Below are 16,646 nucleotides of genomic sequence, written 5' to 3' on the forward strand. Positions count from 1 at the left end.
ACTACAAATTTATTTGATCAAGTGACTTCATCATATTTCATTCCAACTGGAGGGGATCTATCTATCTATGTAAATTAATAAAGTTAACAATTAGATTTGATCCCCATAGAAATGGAACAACATGACCAAGTTCATTTGAAAGTATGACTTCACAACTCTCTATATATAATGAGCAGCTGAAATTTTGTTGTGTAGATCTGTCACATAAAATCCCAATAAATTGCACATGTACATAGAACATGTCAAAATGTGAAACATTTTAAGGGGGATTCAAACTTTTGCAAGGCAGCGCATGTCTACATGTACAGCAAACCTTACCAAAAGCCATTTTTTTCTTTTGTCACATTTTTCAGTCATCTTATATGCCAAAATGACATCCTCTATTGAGTATTGAGTAAATAGATACTCTATTGAGTATCTATTTCACACTTCGGGAAACAATTTCTGTAATACAGTATCATATTAATTATATGTTCTGTGACTTAATTAATTAATCCTGACTCCTGCCTCTTTTCTGTTACGCCCACATTGTCCTCAATACACAAATAACCAGAACATAAACTATATTGTGTTTAATTAGGGTTTAGCAGAAGCTAAATAATGTGTAACGCTTCCCAACAAGGTAATGACTAAAGGAAGAAATCCATTAACATTTGAAGTGGATCAGGACCTCTTTCATTAAAACTGCAAAATAGAGCCGTCGTCTCACTGGAAGTTACACTGAGTGTTCTTGTTTTGTTTATATACTGTGCAGAATACTAATTTGTAAAAGATAAGGTTATGTAAACAAACTTGGCTACTATCCGTCCATTAGTGATATCTCAATCTATTTCAGCCAACACCTTCTCATTAATCTTTGCGTTGACTTTCCTGTCACATTTTAGTGTGGTTGAATGAAGTACGAATCTAGAGGACAACAAATATGTTTTATTATCTCTGCTATACGCAGCATTATCACTTAGTTTTCTTCCTCGGGTTCCGATTTTAATGACCGTCTTAAGAAACTCTTAAAATAAAAATGGACTCAGAACAAAATTATATACACACAATGTGTAGTATCACTACAGCTTCATGAACAATTCAACATGCATTCAAGGTACTTAAAACAAAGATTTTTACTTTTAATTGATTAAAAAACAGAAATGTTCTGTATTTATTTTTGTCTTTCAGTTACTTTCATCCAAAGCACTCTCTATCAAGAAGATGAACATCAACATACATTTTGAAAAGATACATCATATACTGCCTAGAAGTAAACGGGGTAAATTTTTGTTTGTGAGAATAAGCAACTCCTACTTAACTTTTTATATCTGAACTTCTGTGTGAGTTTTATTACACACTTGACATTTTAACTCATCATATCTCATTAGCAACACTGACTGCATCCCAGTTCTACGGATTGTCATTTGGGAAAGCATTGAAGCACTATTTGAGTCATTAACTTTCCACTGCACTTTTAATCTCCTGATAACAACAACAAACAATAACATGTACAGAAAGCCAATTCATCAAACAGGCGAAAGACAGACTTGTTTGTACAGGTGACTTCCCTCTATTGGAGGTCTGAGTGTTTGAAATGGAAAGGAACACCAATCAGAGACAATAATACAGCCTCTGACAAGTGAAGCAAAAAACACTGATTATATTCTTAGTGTGCAATGTTAGGCGAAGAATCTTTGTGATCCGATACTTTGGCAAGGTTTAACCTTATACTTAATTTTATATTTTTGCAGACCAAGCAAATATAACTGTGTCATGAGGTGAGGGCCATATCTTATTGTCCATGACGATAAGTACCTACCTTTAAAAAAACAGTGTTTGGTTAAACTGAAACAGTTTTTGTTATGTTAACCCTAACCCAAACTGTTGCGTTCAAAGCTGCTTGAGATTTAATATGGTGTATTATTTTATTGAATAGCTGAAATAAGCATCACCCATGTGAAACAAAACGTTTTAGGTGGAAAAAGTTACTACTTCATAAAACATGCAACGTAGAAAATATAACAGGGTTATCTGAATTTGGAAGAAAACAATTAAATGAAACAAAGCAGGTTTCTGCCAATAAATAAAGGGACGAAACGGTCCACACATAAACCACATCACTCAGCTGGTGTGACGTTTTCCTAAATGGGGGGGGGGGGGGACAAAACACTAATCCATACTACAAACGTCCTATATCTAAATTCAGAAATTGGTCTGTTTAACACACACAACACAAGGGCCAAAGGAATCTGCTGTTAACATTTCTCTAACATACCCCACTAGACCCCAAAGAGGTTCCTTGTCAATGGCCCAACAAGTCTGAGCTCTCGTGTCAGCATTAGTGGAAGATATACAATCAGGCTGGTGGCTCTAAATCCAGAGTAGGCATTAATGCTTGGGCCTGGATGAGCAACAAATCCATAATAACCTTTCAGCATGCTGTAATTTAAGTGGTCTGAGAGGAAACTAGACTTTGGCACCTCCTTTTGGCTCTGTTTCAGGCTTTAAGAAATTCAGAACTGTGCATGACTGGTCACTGGTCATTTATGCCCACAAGGTGCTACCAAATTACCTGCATGAGTTACCGCCCACTGTTACGAAGAAGCACTCAGTCACGCAGATGTCGTGCAGACTCATTTCAGAAAGCACAAATTGTACTGCAGTTTGTAAATATAGAGAGCTGTGGTTTAAACAGCCAACAAAGCTAGTCTTATTATGGTAAATGTATGAAAATTGTAAAACAGATTGTAAACATTTGTTGTGTACCAACATGACAGCAACATGACAAACTAAAATACTGAGAGGATAAGCCTAGTTATTCAGTTTGAAAGAGAGCGATGATCTGATTGTATTTTGCGAACTTTCTTGTTACATTGAACCAACCATACAGATAATTTAGTAATTTAGTACACATAAGTTGGTAAGAAGGTGTATTTAAAATCCATCTTTGCACTGTAGTGTCCCCTTTATTACCTACGATTCAAGCATTAGACAGATGAATAAATTACCATAATAAAGCTCACTGGTGTGATGTAAATTTACACATTTTTCTTTTCACGGCTGATGTACTGTAATTAGCGTTGGCATGGGAACAAGTTCAAGCAACATCTTGTATGAGTAAATGTTTGTTCTTTGTATAATTTGCTCTTATGTCTAATAAGTGATAATCAGCACTACTAAACACCATCCTAAATTAAGAAGCTGAGTTGGTTCCCAGTCCTTCATGTTTGCTACAGTAGTCTAAACCTGGGTACATGTTTTATGGTGTGAGTGCACTGCCCATGTACTGCGAAACTTACCCTCAGGTGCGTCTGCGTCACATATCTTTGTAGTGCTTAAAGTAACATTTCTAGGCACTGGATCAGTTGAAGGTGCCTGACTCTAACAGAAAAAAAGGACACGTTATTTACAAAACATAGGCACTACTTCATGCAGAACAAAAACAAAAGTCTGGGTAAGTTTTTTGATCAAGTTAGTTGTACTGCTTTTTGGGATTCTAGTTGAACTGCGATAAAGAACAAAATTATCTAGTAATTTAAATGGCTGTTATGGTTTTTCATTTTGTCAACTTTCTGACCCAGTACCTCTTAGTTGAGCATTGTCATTATATGTAATGTTCTCAATCCTGGCCCTCAAGTTTTCCATATATCTCTGCACCTGCAAACGTGATTCAAATGACTACATTACCCCCCTCAGCATGCCATCAAGTGCTGCAGAAGCCTGTTGACCCCACATTTATTTAAGTCAGGGGTGTGGCAGCAGAGAACCACATAAAACATGCAGGACAGTGGGTCCTGAGTACCAGGATTGAGAACCATTGTCCAATCAGGCCTTTTACTGTCCTATAGGATAAGGTAGGTCCAAAATGATTCATGAATATTGCTGAAAATAAAAATTTATAATTTTTAAAGATGTATTTTTTTACGTTAGTTCTATGTGGTTCTTAAATTGTGACACACATACAAGTGATGGTAATTGCAATGCCTTTAGTGAAGAAATTTGGATCTTATGTGCATGGCAAATACAATCTAATACTAACACAATCTAAGCATGCTCTAGTTTTAGGTGAAAAACGCTGTGAGATTTCCTAAGTGGCATGCTAAGTGGCAAGCTATTAATTGTAACACAAGCTAATAATGTATCCATCTTCATTTTGTACTCCTAAACGCTGTAGCAACATGCTCACTAAAGGAGCTTGTATAGTACCATGTGTAAGAGTGATTCATAGTATACAACGTGTCAGAAGTGCAAATAAGTTTTTACTGCAGCTATCACCAAGCTTTGTTAGGTCATCATTTTGGATTTTTATATTGGGCTGATGAGAAACTGACAATCCTAACACATGCAATTTACCTTTTTTACGCTTTCTAATTTTAAACCTAGATATTTCAACCTCTGAGTAATTCTAGTATTCTTCAGTCAATCATACAATCAATATCGTCTTCTTGACATGAAACAAACAGAAAAAGTCCTATTCCTGTTGTAAATCTCTTTACTGAAGGGGTTTGAGAATAATTGCTCTCCTCAGCTGCATACATTTGTCTAAATCTCAGTCATGGTAACTGAGTCAAACATTAAAACAACTTATTTATGTAACATCACTTAGGCTTGGGTACTGTTACCTAGACTGAGATTCCTGGGCATAACAAAGAAAGAAATCGAAAGGTAAACAACCATCAACATATAGGAATAATGTACATTCAATCTGTGAAGCTAGTTTTTAATTTATTCTTGTCTTTCAGTAAGGGAGATGATGTTTTAGCAAAACGATGTCATGGTTTATTTAAATTATGCTGCTAAAATAACTGTTTTTTTTTAGACAGAACACACACATAACTCTGCATTATAACCAAATGCAGACGCCCACACAAAAAGAGCAGAGCAAGAACACAAGAATGGTATACTGTCAGACAACAAATCCACGCAACAAAAGCCACACAGTCTGACAGATAGACAGGATTTAAAAAGAACAAGAATCTAAAAGGCTGGCAGCTGGCCCATGGAGACCAAACTGCTGCCTACACGGAGCTGGACCATAGTGGTTCAAACCCACTGATACTGACATTGTTAGAAACCCACACTTGGAGCTAGATCTCACCAGGGAGACCAAAAACATAGAAAGTCATGGACAATTACATGAATTGTTTTTCCTCACCTGTACAAGATATTTCTGGCTGCCATACATGACGTATTGTGGGGCCAGACTGTAGATCATGTAGCTAGTGTGGAGAACAATCAACAGCAGAATCATGCAGAGGAAGAGGAGAGCCTGGGGACGTGTTCTCTTTGGTCTTATTTTGTACAGCTACAAAGAAAAACACAGGAGTGTGCTGTTCACTGTTTAATCTGGGGAAGCAGCCAGAATTTCTAACTTAATACTGACACCTTGAAAAAAAAACATCCTATAGGAATGGGACAGGCAGGAAATGACAAATTCTCAACATCAACATTGTTTTAACCAACAGGACACAAATATGTTCACTACTGATATCGGTGCTACAAGCCGAAAACTGAGCATTGATAGACAGAAGCATCAGCTTCACCGAAACGTTTTTTTTTAAATGTATTCTCAATTAGTAACAGATTTATTATATTTTTAAGAACAGATATTATTTAAGAAAACATGGCAATGTAATAAATTTAGTTCCACTAGTTAAAGTTCATTTATTAAAGAAAAAATAAAAAATCCAAAACATCAGACAGAACAGTTTAATATTAATGTTTTTATGTAGCCCAATAATTTTTTTTTCTGCTATTAAAATGCCCAAAGGCAGGTTGCTATCCCATCAGTACAACTGTCCAGGGACAGTTTGTGTCGCAATGTCCTTGCATTTTCATACCAGCAAAGTCAGCAAATTACACATACAGGTGAAACCAGATATTTACATACACTGTATAAAAGAAAGCCTTTGTTTCCTCACTGACTGACAGTAAATCAGACCAAATGTTTCCTGTTTTGGGTCAACAAGCAAGATAAATATATGTTTTACATTCTTCTTAAAATATTAGCAAAACTCTGTTTTACTAGAACTGCTCTTTAACTCACTCAGTGTGACATCACCTCTGATCCTCCCATAAAAAACGAAAAAAAAAAAGATTTTAATGCTGTCTCCTGATAACATATTTCTTAAAGAAAAAAACTGCGGATTCCATCTAATGGCGTTCTGAAACTCAAGATTGTTAGTGTCAGAGGAGGCTCCTAATGCTTGTTTTACTTAAAAAATTAAGTGTTCAACTACAATGAAGAACAACAGACAGATAAACCTTTTTACCTGGATACAAGTAACTGCCTTTACTAGAAAGTGTTGTAAAAACAACACCAGTAAACCTTATACTCAGTCTAACACAAGACAAATGTACATGAACTTGTATTTCAAAAGATTAATAAAAGGAATTAAAAAGAAAACATGGAAACTCTATGACTTTCTGGGTCTCAGTGCACCTAGCTGTGAAATGTAGTCTTCAAAAATAGACACAAAAAAGTTATTTCTTAAGGTAGTTTTATGCTGGTGATCCAGCTTATTCTTGACAAAATCACTGCTGGCAGTGCTGTCACAAGTGAGTATTTAACCAGAAATCATGTTTGAGATTGATTTAATATTTATCAGAGATTTGTGAAGCAACACTGCCCTATTTGTTAAGGCAACAAACAAAAGTAGCTTTTTCTCACCCTTATCCAGAAGAACCAGATGCCCATGTTACGAATGCCAGCCATGGATGTCAGCACAAAGTACATGGTCATGACCGTGATTAGGATGTAATCCAGTGGAAAAACCTGTAAAACCAGGGACAGAGATCAGCTACATTGCACATATAAAAGTGCATGTTAAAAAACACCTAATGAGATTTACAGAAATATACCACCAATAATGTTTGCATAACTCTAATAATGAAAAAAAAAAAACACATGGGCTAAAGGCTATACTTCATTAAGACCACTGAACAACAATTATAAAGGTAGGCAACTGCACATGTTCAGAGTTAACCTACAACCTGAGCACCACATATTTAATAACCTGCTCTTGTTGTGAAGCACTTAATATCCTAAACACCACAGTCATACTAAACACTCGTCTTAGACATTTAATCAATGCCACTATCTGTGAAGCTATTCTTTATTGGCCTGAGCTGTCTGTCATTTTTTTCACCAAAACCTGCAGCAGAATACTAACTACAGTAGAGCATTTTCTATTGCAGGTTTAAGTCTACTGGCTGAAACCTACAGGAAAAAGGAGAGGAAAGTAATTTGATTTTCCATCAATCTAAAACACTTCAACAGAGTAATATTTACTTCACAAGATTTGGCATTTACATATTTTAATGTAATTAGTATGTGTGCTTACAAAAAATACTTTCTATTACAGACACCTGCAAAAGATTCCTGAGGTCTTTAAAACTCCCAGCCTGGTTCATCACTCAAAACCCCAATCATGGGTAAGACTGCCGACCTGACTGCTGTCCAGAAGGCCACTATTGATACCCTCAAGCAAGAGGGTAAGACACAGAAAGAAATTTCTGAACGAATAGGCTGTTCCCAGAGTGCTGTATCAAGGCACCTCAGTGGGAAGTCTGTGGGAAGGAAAAAGTGTGGCAGAAAACGCTGCACAACGAGAAGAGGTGACCGGACCCTGTGGAAGATTGTGGCGAAGGGCCGATTCCAGACCTTGGGCGACCTGCGGAAGCAGTGGACTGAGTCTGGAGTAGAAACATCCAGAGCCACCGTGCACAGGCGTGTGCAGGAAATGGGCTACAGGTGCCGCATTCCCCAGGTCAAGCCACTTTTGAACCAGAAACAGCGGCAGAAGCGCCTGACCTGGGCTACAGAGAAGCAGCACTGGACTGTTGCTCAGTGGTCCAAAGTACTTTTTTTGGATGAAAGCAAATTCTGCATGTCATTCGGAAATCAAGGTGCCAGAGTCTGGAGGAAGACTGGGGAGAAGGAAATGCCAAAATGCCAGAAGTCCAGTGTCAAGTACCCACAGTCAGTGATGGTCTGGGGTGCCGTGTCAGCTGCTGGTGTTGGTCCACTGTATTTTATCAAGGGCAGGGTCAATGCAGCTAGCTATCAGGAGATTTTGGACCACTTCATGCTTCCATCTGCTGAAAAGCTTTATGGAAATGAAGATTTCATTTTTCAGCACGACCTGGCACCTGCTCACAGTGCTAAAACCACTGGTAAATGGTTTACTGACCATGGTATCACTGTGCTCAATTGGCCTGCCAACTCTCCTGACCTGAACCCCATAGAGAATCTGTGGGATATTGTGAAGAAAACGTTGAGAAACTCAAGACCCAACACTCTGGATGAGTTAAAGGCCGCTATCGAAGCATCCTGGGCCTCCATAAGACCTCAGCAGTGCCACAGGCTGATTGCCTCCATGCCACGCCGCATTGAAGCAGTCATTTCTGCAAAAGGATTCTCAACCAAGTATTGAGTGCATAACTGTACATGATTATTTGAAGGTTGACGTTTTTTGTATTAAAAACACTTTTCTTTTATTGGTCGGATGAAATATGCTAATTTTGTGAGATAGGAATTTTGGGTTTTCATGAGCTGTATGCCAAAATCATCCATATTAAGACAATAAAAGACCTGAAATATTTCAGTTAGTGTGCAATGAATCTAAAATATATGAATGTTAAATTTTCATCATGACATTATGGAAAATAATTAACTTTATCACAATATGCTAATATTTTGAGAAGGACCTGTATTATTCATAAATATTTGAACAGAAAGCATAACTGATTCATATGATGACTGTATTTAAACAATTCAAGAAAATAACAGTTTATTATGTTTCTACTTTTAAAGGTGCTTGGATATGGTATTGAGAAACAGATAGGTTAAGATTTACAAAAGGTTCATGTTATTTGAAGTGCACTGACTATATATGCATCCTGAAATCAACTGGTCAACTGGAAACTCAAAATTCAAAATGTATTTCGATTAATAAGCAGACCATGCTAAGGTCTCAAAGTGGTTGCTGCTACTAAGTGAAGAAGACTCAATAATAGCTATTTTCACTATCAGTGAGGTGTTTATAATGAATTAGAGGAAGTACATAGACATAAAAAGCTACTTAAAAGGAAACTATTGTCTAGGACATGTTGAGACATGTCTGTCATTCATTCATACTAAAAGCGAGCAAGACAGAGTGAGACTTTCAGAAGATAACAGGAAGGATGTACAGAGTACAGCAAAGGTGGTTTGTTTAAGCTTTTAAACTTTCAACCTATATCTGTCATGGAAGATTTTGGATTTGGAAATGCTGATAGCCTTTTGAAAATCTCAGAGGTAATGTAAGGATATATGTTCTCTGGATTATACAGATTGAGACAGCTGTTTTTGTAATGGTAACCACCCTAACCAAATATGGCATGTTAAAGACAAATTACAGTGTGTGATAATTTTTCTTTATTTAAAAAAAAAAATTTCAACTTGTAAAGTTTTACTAAAACAACTCTTTAACTCACACTGTGAAATCACCTCTGCTCCTCACATAAAAAAAAATACGAAAAAATGCCTATGCTATTTACCATCTCTTCTGATAAATATTTCTTAAAGAAAAATCACAATCAGATAAAACTGATATTGTCAGTTCAAAGCTTTATGAAACAGGTGATCACAAATTGTTCTCAAAATCCTGATCGACGTGCGTCCAGCAATGAGTAATGCAGTTTCTCTTTATTTTCTCTGCTTGTGTTCTTTTACTGTCTCAGAGAATACAGCTTTCGTCCTGTGCTGGAAATGAATCATTTACTAAACATATTTACATGCGGAGTTTAGCTTTTTCAGAAACCCTGGCTTACAAAAAACACGTCTGAAGCTATTTCTAACAGGACCTGTTGAGGCCTGATGTCTGAGGTCATATTTTATAAACCTTGCACAGTTATCCTTTATCCTGAGCAGATGTTTTGTTCACCTACTAATGCTGAGAACTAAGGAACACAACAATCTTTTAAAAGACACAATACGGTAAAACATGCCTTTTTATTTCAACAGCTAAAATATTCTCTGCAAGAGTTTAGCCAACAAACTGAAATTTAAATAAAGTCACTATTTGCGTGCCTTTCCTTTGGTGCAACATTTTGAAATCTAATTTAAAGAGTATTACTTGCCCATTAAAGAATCAACTGTGATGCAGCTTAAATTAGGCTTAATTTTAAATCATATTGATGGAAACGAGGAAATATGGCATTAAGCCCATCTTAATTGAGGATAATCATCTGTTTGACACGAGAGATTAAAGAATACTTACAGGTTGTAATGCCAGCAGAAGTTCGTTGAGAGGATTGGTTAAGTTGGTGCCAAAAATTATGAACCCATAGCTGATGCCAGCAGAGTGAAGAGCTTTATCCAAACTAAACCCACAGCAAAAAACATCAGTATATGATACGATTTTTGAAATTAAATGTAAAACAATAAAAGGAATACAATTATACTGCCCCTTATTTTATAACTGGGTCTTTTTTTCAAATACAATGGCAATGTGAAGAATTAAGTTCTGTAAAACAATTACTTACTTTGAAATAAACAGGGAAATAGTGAAGAGCAGTGCAACCAAGATAAAGAAAACCCCCAGTAATATCTGCAAAGAAAAGACAGTTTACATGTTTAGTACAAAACACATGCACACATTCAGACCCTCTGTGAACCACGGTAAAAGAAAATGACTATTGTGTACACTTCTGCCAGGTCAGAGAGACCATATGGCATGTGGAGCCTCAGATTGGCACTGGTGCCCATGGCAACAGTGGGCAATTTTGGCACAGCTATTTCAAAGGATTGGTCAGGTAGACAGATTGCAACCACAGAGGCAAAAGGTGGGTGAAAACCAAATATACAACAAATCCTACAAAATGACAATCTTTTAGAAGGCTTTTAAAGTTATATAATTCTAAAGATGGGTAAAGAAAAACAAACTTTTATGCGTCAGGAATTTAAAGCTAACACATCATAATAATATCAATACAGATAACCCAAGGACACAAACGGTGGATTTTCGTTAGGGATGGGCGGCAATAACATCAGTATCGGCCCATGTTAGTCATTTTTAACATATCGGTATCGTCCGATAAGTAAAACTAGGCCGATGATGATAGCCATCTGTGTATCCATTTGTGTATCTGTTCTTGGAGGGGAGAGGGTTAGCCATGTGTTATTTGTTTAGGCATAAGAGTGATATTGATGCAGTGCATGATATAGGCGCCTTTGACTGAAGCAGAGAAGCAATGCCAGTGATATGGTAGGGAAATACATAATACTTCTGTATTATCGGTAAATATTGCTTATCGGTGATAACAGCATATTAATATCAGATATCGACACACATTTTCATATCAGTGCATCCCTAATTTTAGTGTAAAAATTTGTTGTCATTGTCTAAAACATATACCTTTTCATTAAAGGCAGAAAAAAATCTCAGTATGCTGTATGTTTAAGCTTACTTAATTGTTAGTTTTATATTTCTGATGATTTACCTGCATTACTGTAATGTAGATGACAGATAAGTAAAATATACTGCTAAAAAAACTAAAACTAAACTAAACACTTGCCATCAGAGCATAAAATTAAGTCAGTTAAACTGCTAGAATGTTGATCTGATCAGTTAAGTAGAGGAGGGGATTGTTAATCAGTGTTAGTTGTTTTTTCTTTTAATAATATTAACAACGGGTGCACTAACTTTCCTGTAGCGTTAGCTTTCTGTTACTATCCATGGTGTTTGGGGTCAGTTTTGACCACAGTCTTAAAATCAACAAAAGATTACTCGAAATGCATTTTTAATGCCTAATTTGTTTCATAACTCTTGGTTACTTTATCAGGTTTCCTCTTCCATCAACTTTTTTTTTATATTGTCAGTGTGGCATCCTGTGCATTTTCAATAAAAAAAAAAAAAAAAGTAAAATGAAACTCAAGAGATTGTCATAAATAAATAATTGGTTGTCATGTTATCTGACTGTTACTGAGGAGTATTAGAACACATTTATTGAATAAATTCATCGTATTTATTGATTTTTAAAATGTGTTTAACTAGAGTAACATCTATAGTGTTGGGCTCGGAATTTACAATCTACAATATTCATAGTCATGAAAATAAAGACAACTCTTTGAATGAGAAGGTGTGTCCAAACTTTTGGTGTGTACTGTACATAATAAAAAATCTGGTGCTCACAACATCCTAAAAAACATAAATATATCCTGAGATAAACAATGCATGCCATTCTACACTATGCCATCATTTATCCAACAAAACAAACCTAAATTAATCAATCTGAGAGAAAATAAGAACACACATTCAACAGCCTGTAGAACCTCCTAAGCAATGTTACATTACTGACTTTCTAATGCTTGTGTCTCATTGTTGTGGAAAAATTTTATTTTTCAGAATTTTACTTTAATCCATGGTCATTTATTTACAGCTCTCTTAAGGTTCCACTATTAGTAGTGGAGTGAGTTTGAAAACATCTACTGGTAACTATAGCACATTTATTTTCATTTCTGATGTAGATTTGCCATTGGGCATGGGTTTATTGTTATGGTAATGAAACATTTCAGCTGACCTTCAGCTGCCACACAGATGGACTCATATTTGGTGATATAAGACTGTGAAAAACTATGCAAGATACCCAGGTGTTCAAAGGGCAAAACCAGCTCGAATCATTACCCTCCACCACTGTGTTTGAAGGATGGTATGAGGCAGATACCAATTTCCAGTTTTATAGTGAGGTCTGACCTGGTTATTTCAAGGACTACAACACATACAAACCCATAGTTTGAATTCAGTTTGAACTCAATGATTTCACAATCATGGACAATAAAAGCTGTGCAACAGGTTCATATACAGAGATTAGAGATTTGAAATCTAACAGAAAATAAAGGTATATCAAGACAAACCGACTCTTTCCACCAAAGCGACACTATATCTTATTACGAACATTAGAGCATAAATGAAAAGAACAAGGGAAGCTTCTCTTGGTTGTCAGTTGTGACACATTAAACTAACTGCCGAAAATAAGTTTTCAGCTCCTGGCCGATTGATTGGCAGTAAAAACCTAGGCTGTGCTGCTGAGTACTTTTTAGAGAAATGAGGTGTCCTCTGGCTACCCTTCCAAAAAAAGCTGTACTTGTGTTTTATAATTATACTGTCATAAAGTTTGACATTTAATATGTGAACTAGGGCACTTATAGTTTGAGATGTAAATATTGTAATTAGCAAGCCAACCTCCTAAAACGTCTAGCAGCTCTCTTGTATCCATTAGAGAAAACCATTTCTTACTGTAGGACGATTTAGCACTACAATTAGGAAAATGCCTAATGATTCTTTACAGACTGATGGGTAGCAACAACCACATCACTAAGAATATTGCTGCTGCTATCCTCTAGGCATTGCGTGGACACCAGAGGTGCAACAGGAAATTACGTGATTCTGAATTTCGAACTGAATTAATTAACTAAATCTCTAAACAACAAAATTATAATGTCCCAGATCGGCAACCACTCAATACACCTCAGGTGGCCAAATTCGTTTTTGTCATTATAAACTGATGTTTTTATGTTACCAGGTCTGGTCTAGTGTTAAACCTGCTGCAAAATCTGAAGGTGAAGCATCAGAGGAGCATCACGTCTCTTCATTTCATGAAGCCAACGTGTCAGGTTCTTTTTAGACTAATAGAAAAGTGTCTTTGTGTGAAAGATGTTTGGAAGTCAGCAATCAATGCCTGGACTAGATTGCCTGTGTCAATTCCTCCAGTGAAGATCTCTTCAGGGTTTGCAGGAGCTTCTATCTTAATGCAACCAAACATCTAAGATAACTGTTTTGTGAACAGTTAAGTTATTATAATTAAAAGAAATAGAACATTTAGTTTATGAAAACATTACATTATTTTCAAATAGTTAATCTGGAGGTTTTTTCTTTTAATAGAAAGGGGTATTACATTTCAATCCACAATAAGGGGTTGAATTTTTATCGTATGTTGTTTCATAATCACAGCCAAACACTGACAGTTATGTGAGAAGCCTTTTCAGCTGGGAAAACTCAACATGCTCAGTAACTCAGCTCAACACTACTGTTACGATGAAAAAAAAAAAAAAAAACAGACTGTGCCTGGCAAACGGTGGTCCCACTGAAATCACAATTGTCTTGCTTATCACTCAGCACCAGTATCCTAGCATACAGTGAATTAATCTCCCAACTCATTACTGCTCAAATTTGAGTCTGGGGACTGTCATTAGCCACATACCCCCTTGGTAAAAGACAAACTGTTACAGACACTGGTTTAAAATGTTTTTTGCTAGCCTGGAACAAACTCAAATAGCAGGAAAACAAACAGCAGAGGGGAAAGTACCGTGAACTACAAGCATATGCTGGAATTTGTCCTGCTCCTAACATGGAGATGAAAATAAAAATGGAATGAACTATTCAATCTGTGCACTGCCTTAGATGAGTCATCGAAGGTATATCAAGCACACATACCACTGTGTATCTATTATCACTTAAACTGAATATGCATGTATGTATACCTACGCAGAAGAACATGAAGGTAGTATGAACTAAGATGCCAATACCTGGATGTGGAGAACATTGCAATGAATCATCACGACTGCATTTTGTCCTGCCACACTAGTCTTTATAAATTGGTTTAGAGTTACAGCATGGAAGTATGGGTGACAAACATAATTATGTTTCTAGTTGTTCTGAGATCTCATAAGGTTAAGTATATATACACCAACATAAACGGTACAGAGGAAATGGTTACCAGTTTTTATGTTATGATTATAAGACATCTGACAGTTATTTTTACTGTTATAAATGCTGTTAGCAAAAATAATACTACAATTTTTTATGAGCTAAGAGTCTGCAGCCTCTTATTAACACAAACAAAGGGACCATGGTTATCGTTGAACGCCATTCTATTCTTTTTCCCATGCCATCCACACTGGGGCTTAAAAGGGTAAATGTCAGATTTAAGAGTGCAAGTGAATGCAAAGTACAATGCAACCCCAGCTACATAATGCACACAGTTTTTCCCTCGTGTGTTTGACCAAACGTGGAATGCATTGAACAGACACCGTGAAGAGATGAGACCAGTACTATTTAATTATGGTGTAACATTATTAAACGTTGAAAGATTATGTGCACAAGTACTCCACAAGTGTTGTGGATGTGAACAAAATGTGTTGGTAGTAAATGTTGCAGCATTAACGTTTGAAAGCTGAAGCCAGAAAATACCTGTGGCGATGTGAGACTCACCATAACAAGGTGGGGACAAACGGCTAAACATTTATTTATATGTGATCAACCATGTCAATATTGCCATGCCAGCTGTTTTTTGTTTTAACACTCAAAGCCTTCTGCTTTTCTGCCTCATTTTTGATTATATTGGAGCTGTGTGGTAATTCATGTTAGAAACAAATCCATTTATATCCTTTATAATTTAATTCATACAGTGCATGAAAAGTCATTACACATCTAAATTATAATGGCTATAGTACCTGTGCTTGGGTTAAAGGGTTTAAGATTAAAATAGAACCAAAGCTAACTGTCATGAGGTTAAAGTGGGGGAGAACAGCATCATTTTTCTTCTCCAGTTTGAGAATATTACAGTGAAAATGTAAGAGCAATGAGAGAGGATTTTCATCAATGACTAAAGAACCACATAGCAGAAATCTTTTCTCTCAAATGTCTAAAATATAGATGTGGATTTCTTACAGTTAAAATGACAAAATTAAAAGTTTGAGCCTAAGAAACCCAGCACCATGTTGGTGATCCACTTTTTTATTGACAAAAACACAAGAATAAAAAAGTATAAGATTTTCCAAAAAAAAAAAATGTCATTCAAGTCTGGGTCCAGAAATGGTTTGTGTCCTGCCAGTGATTATTTCTGAGATAAAATGTGTTATCCTGGGCTGGCTTCATAAAAGAAAATATATATAGAAACGAGCATATCTTTTAAACGGCTCATTGAAAAGAATGGATCACCAGAACCGGCTTCTTTAATGAGCTGTGAATACAATCCCTACAACATATGAACTGAGATGCAACATCCTGCAAACTTCATAGTAATAGCCCTAAGGAAAATACACAGTGCTCTGAAGTTCAAATAACATATTTTAAAGCATCTTAAAACTGCTTACCAGATACTCTTTGCTCATTAAACACAACAGTTTGAATGTTTGAATTAACACAACAATTTGAATGTTGGGTGCACTGTGTGTTGCTACAGAATGAATATAATCTTTATTGCTGCAGAAAAAACTGAGAAAAACAACTTGAAAAATACCATGGTAGATTCAGGTTATGATAAACTGTTGGCTTTTATAGTTAAACAAAGTCTTTTTAAATAGAATTTACATTCCAGATACATTTCTATTTTTTGCTTTTGTTTACCAAATCTGTTACACATCAAAATGAGCCCTTGGAAACTGTCCCTGCTGCTCTAGGACTGAATAAATAGGGTCAAATTAAAATCAGTTGTCTCATCAGTTTTGCCTAAAACAATATGTGCTGCATTTGTTAAAACCAAAGTAAAATTTATCTTAAAATTCTGGTCAAAATATTTGACTATGTTTAGTGTCAACAACAGAAGGCCATAATTTGTGCTGTTCATGAAAAGAAAGAAACAGTTATAGTCATCTAGGTTAAAAGACAAAAACTTAACCC

General features: G+C 36.0%; 1 protein-coding gene across 1 annotated transcript in view; it reads right to left on the reverse strand.

Moving 5' to 3' along the window:
* lmbrd1 (LMBR1 domain containing 1) overlaps positions 1–16,646 on the reverse strand; it is a 90,509-nt gene that overhangs the window by 14,782 nt on the left and 59,081 nt on the right. Inside the window, exons 10-14 of the mRNA XM_047350831.1 lie at positions 10,510–10,574; positions 10,245–10,347; positions 6,653–6,757; positions 5,138–5,287; positions 3,282–3,363 (exon numbers count right to left, since the gene is read on the reverse strand). Of these exons, the coding sequence (XP_047206787.1) occupies positions 3,282–3,363; positions 5,138–5,287; positions 6,653–6,757; positions 10,245–10,347; positions 10,510–10,574 (505 nt within the window). The remainder of the gene's footprint in view (positions 1–3,281; positions 3,364–5,137; positions 5,288–6,652; positions 6,758–10,244; positions 10,348–10,509; positions 10,575–16,646) is intronic.

This window comes from Girardinichthys multiradiatus, chromosome 22 (genome assembly GCF_021462225.1).
Source record: "Girardinichthys multiradiatus isolate DD_20200921_A chromosome 22, DD_fGirMul_XY1, whole genome shotgun sequence".
Taxonomy (NCBI): Eukaryota; Metazoa; Chordata; class Actinopteri; order Cyprinodontiformes; family Goodeidae; genus Girardinichthys; species Girardinichthys multiradiatus.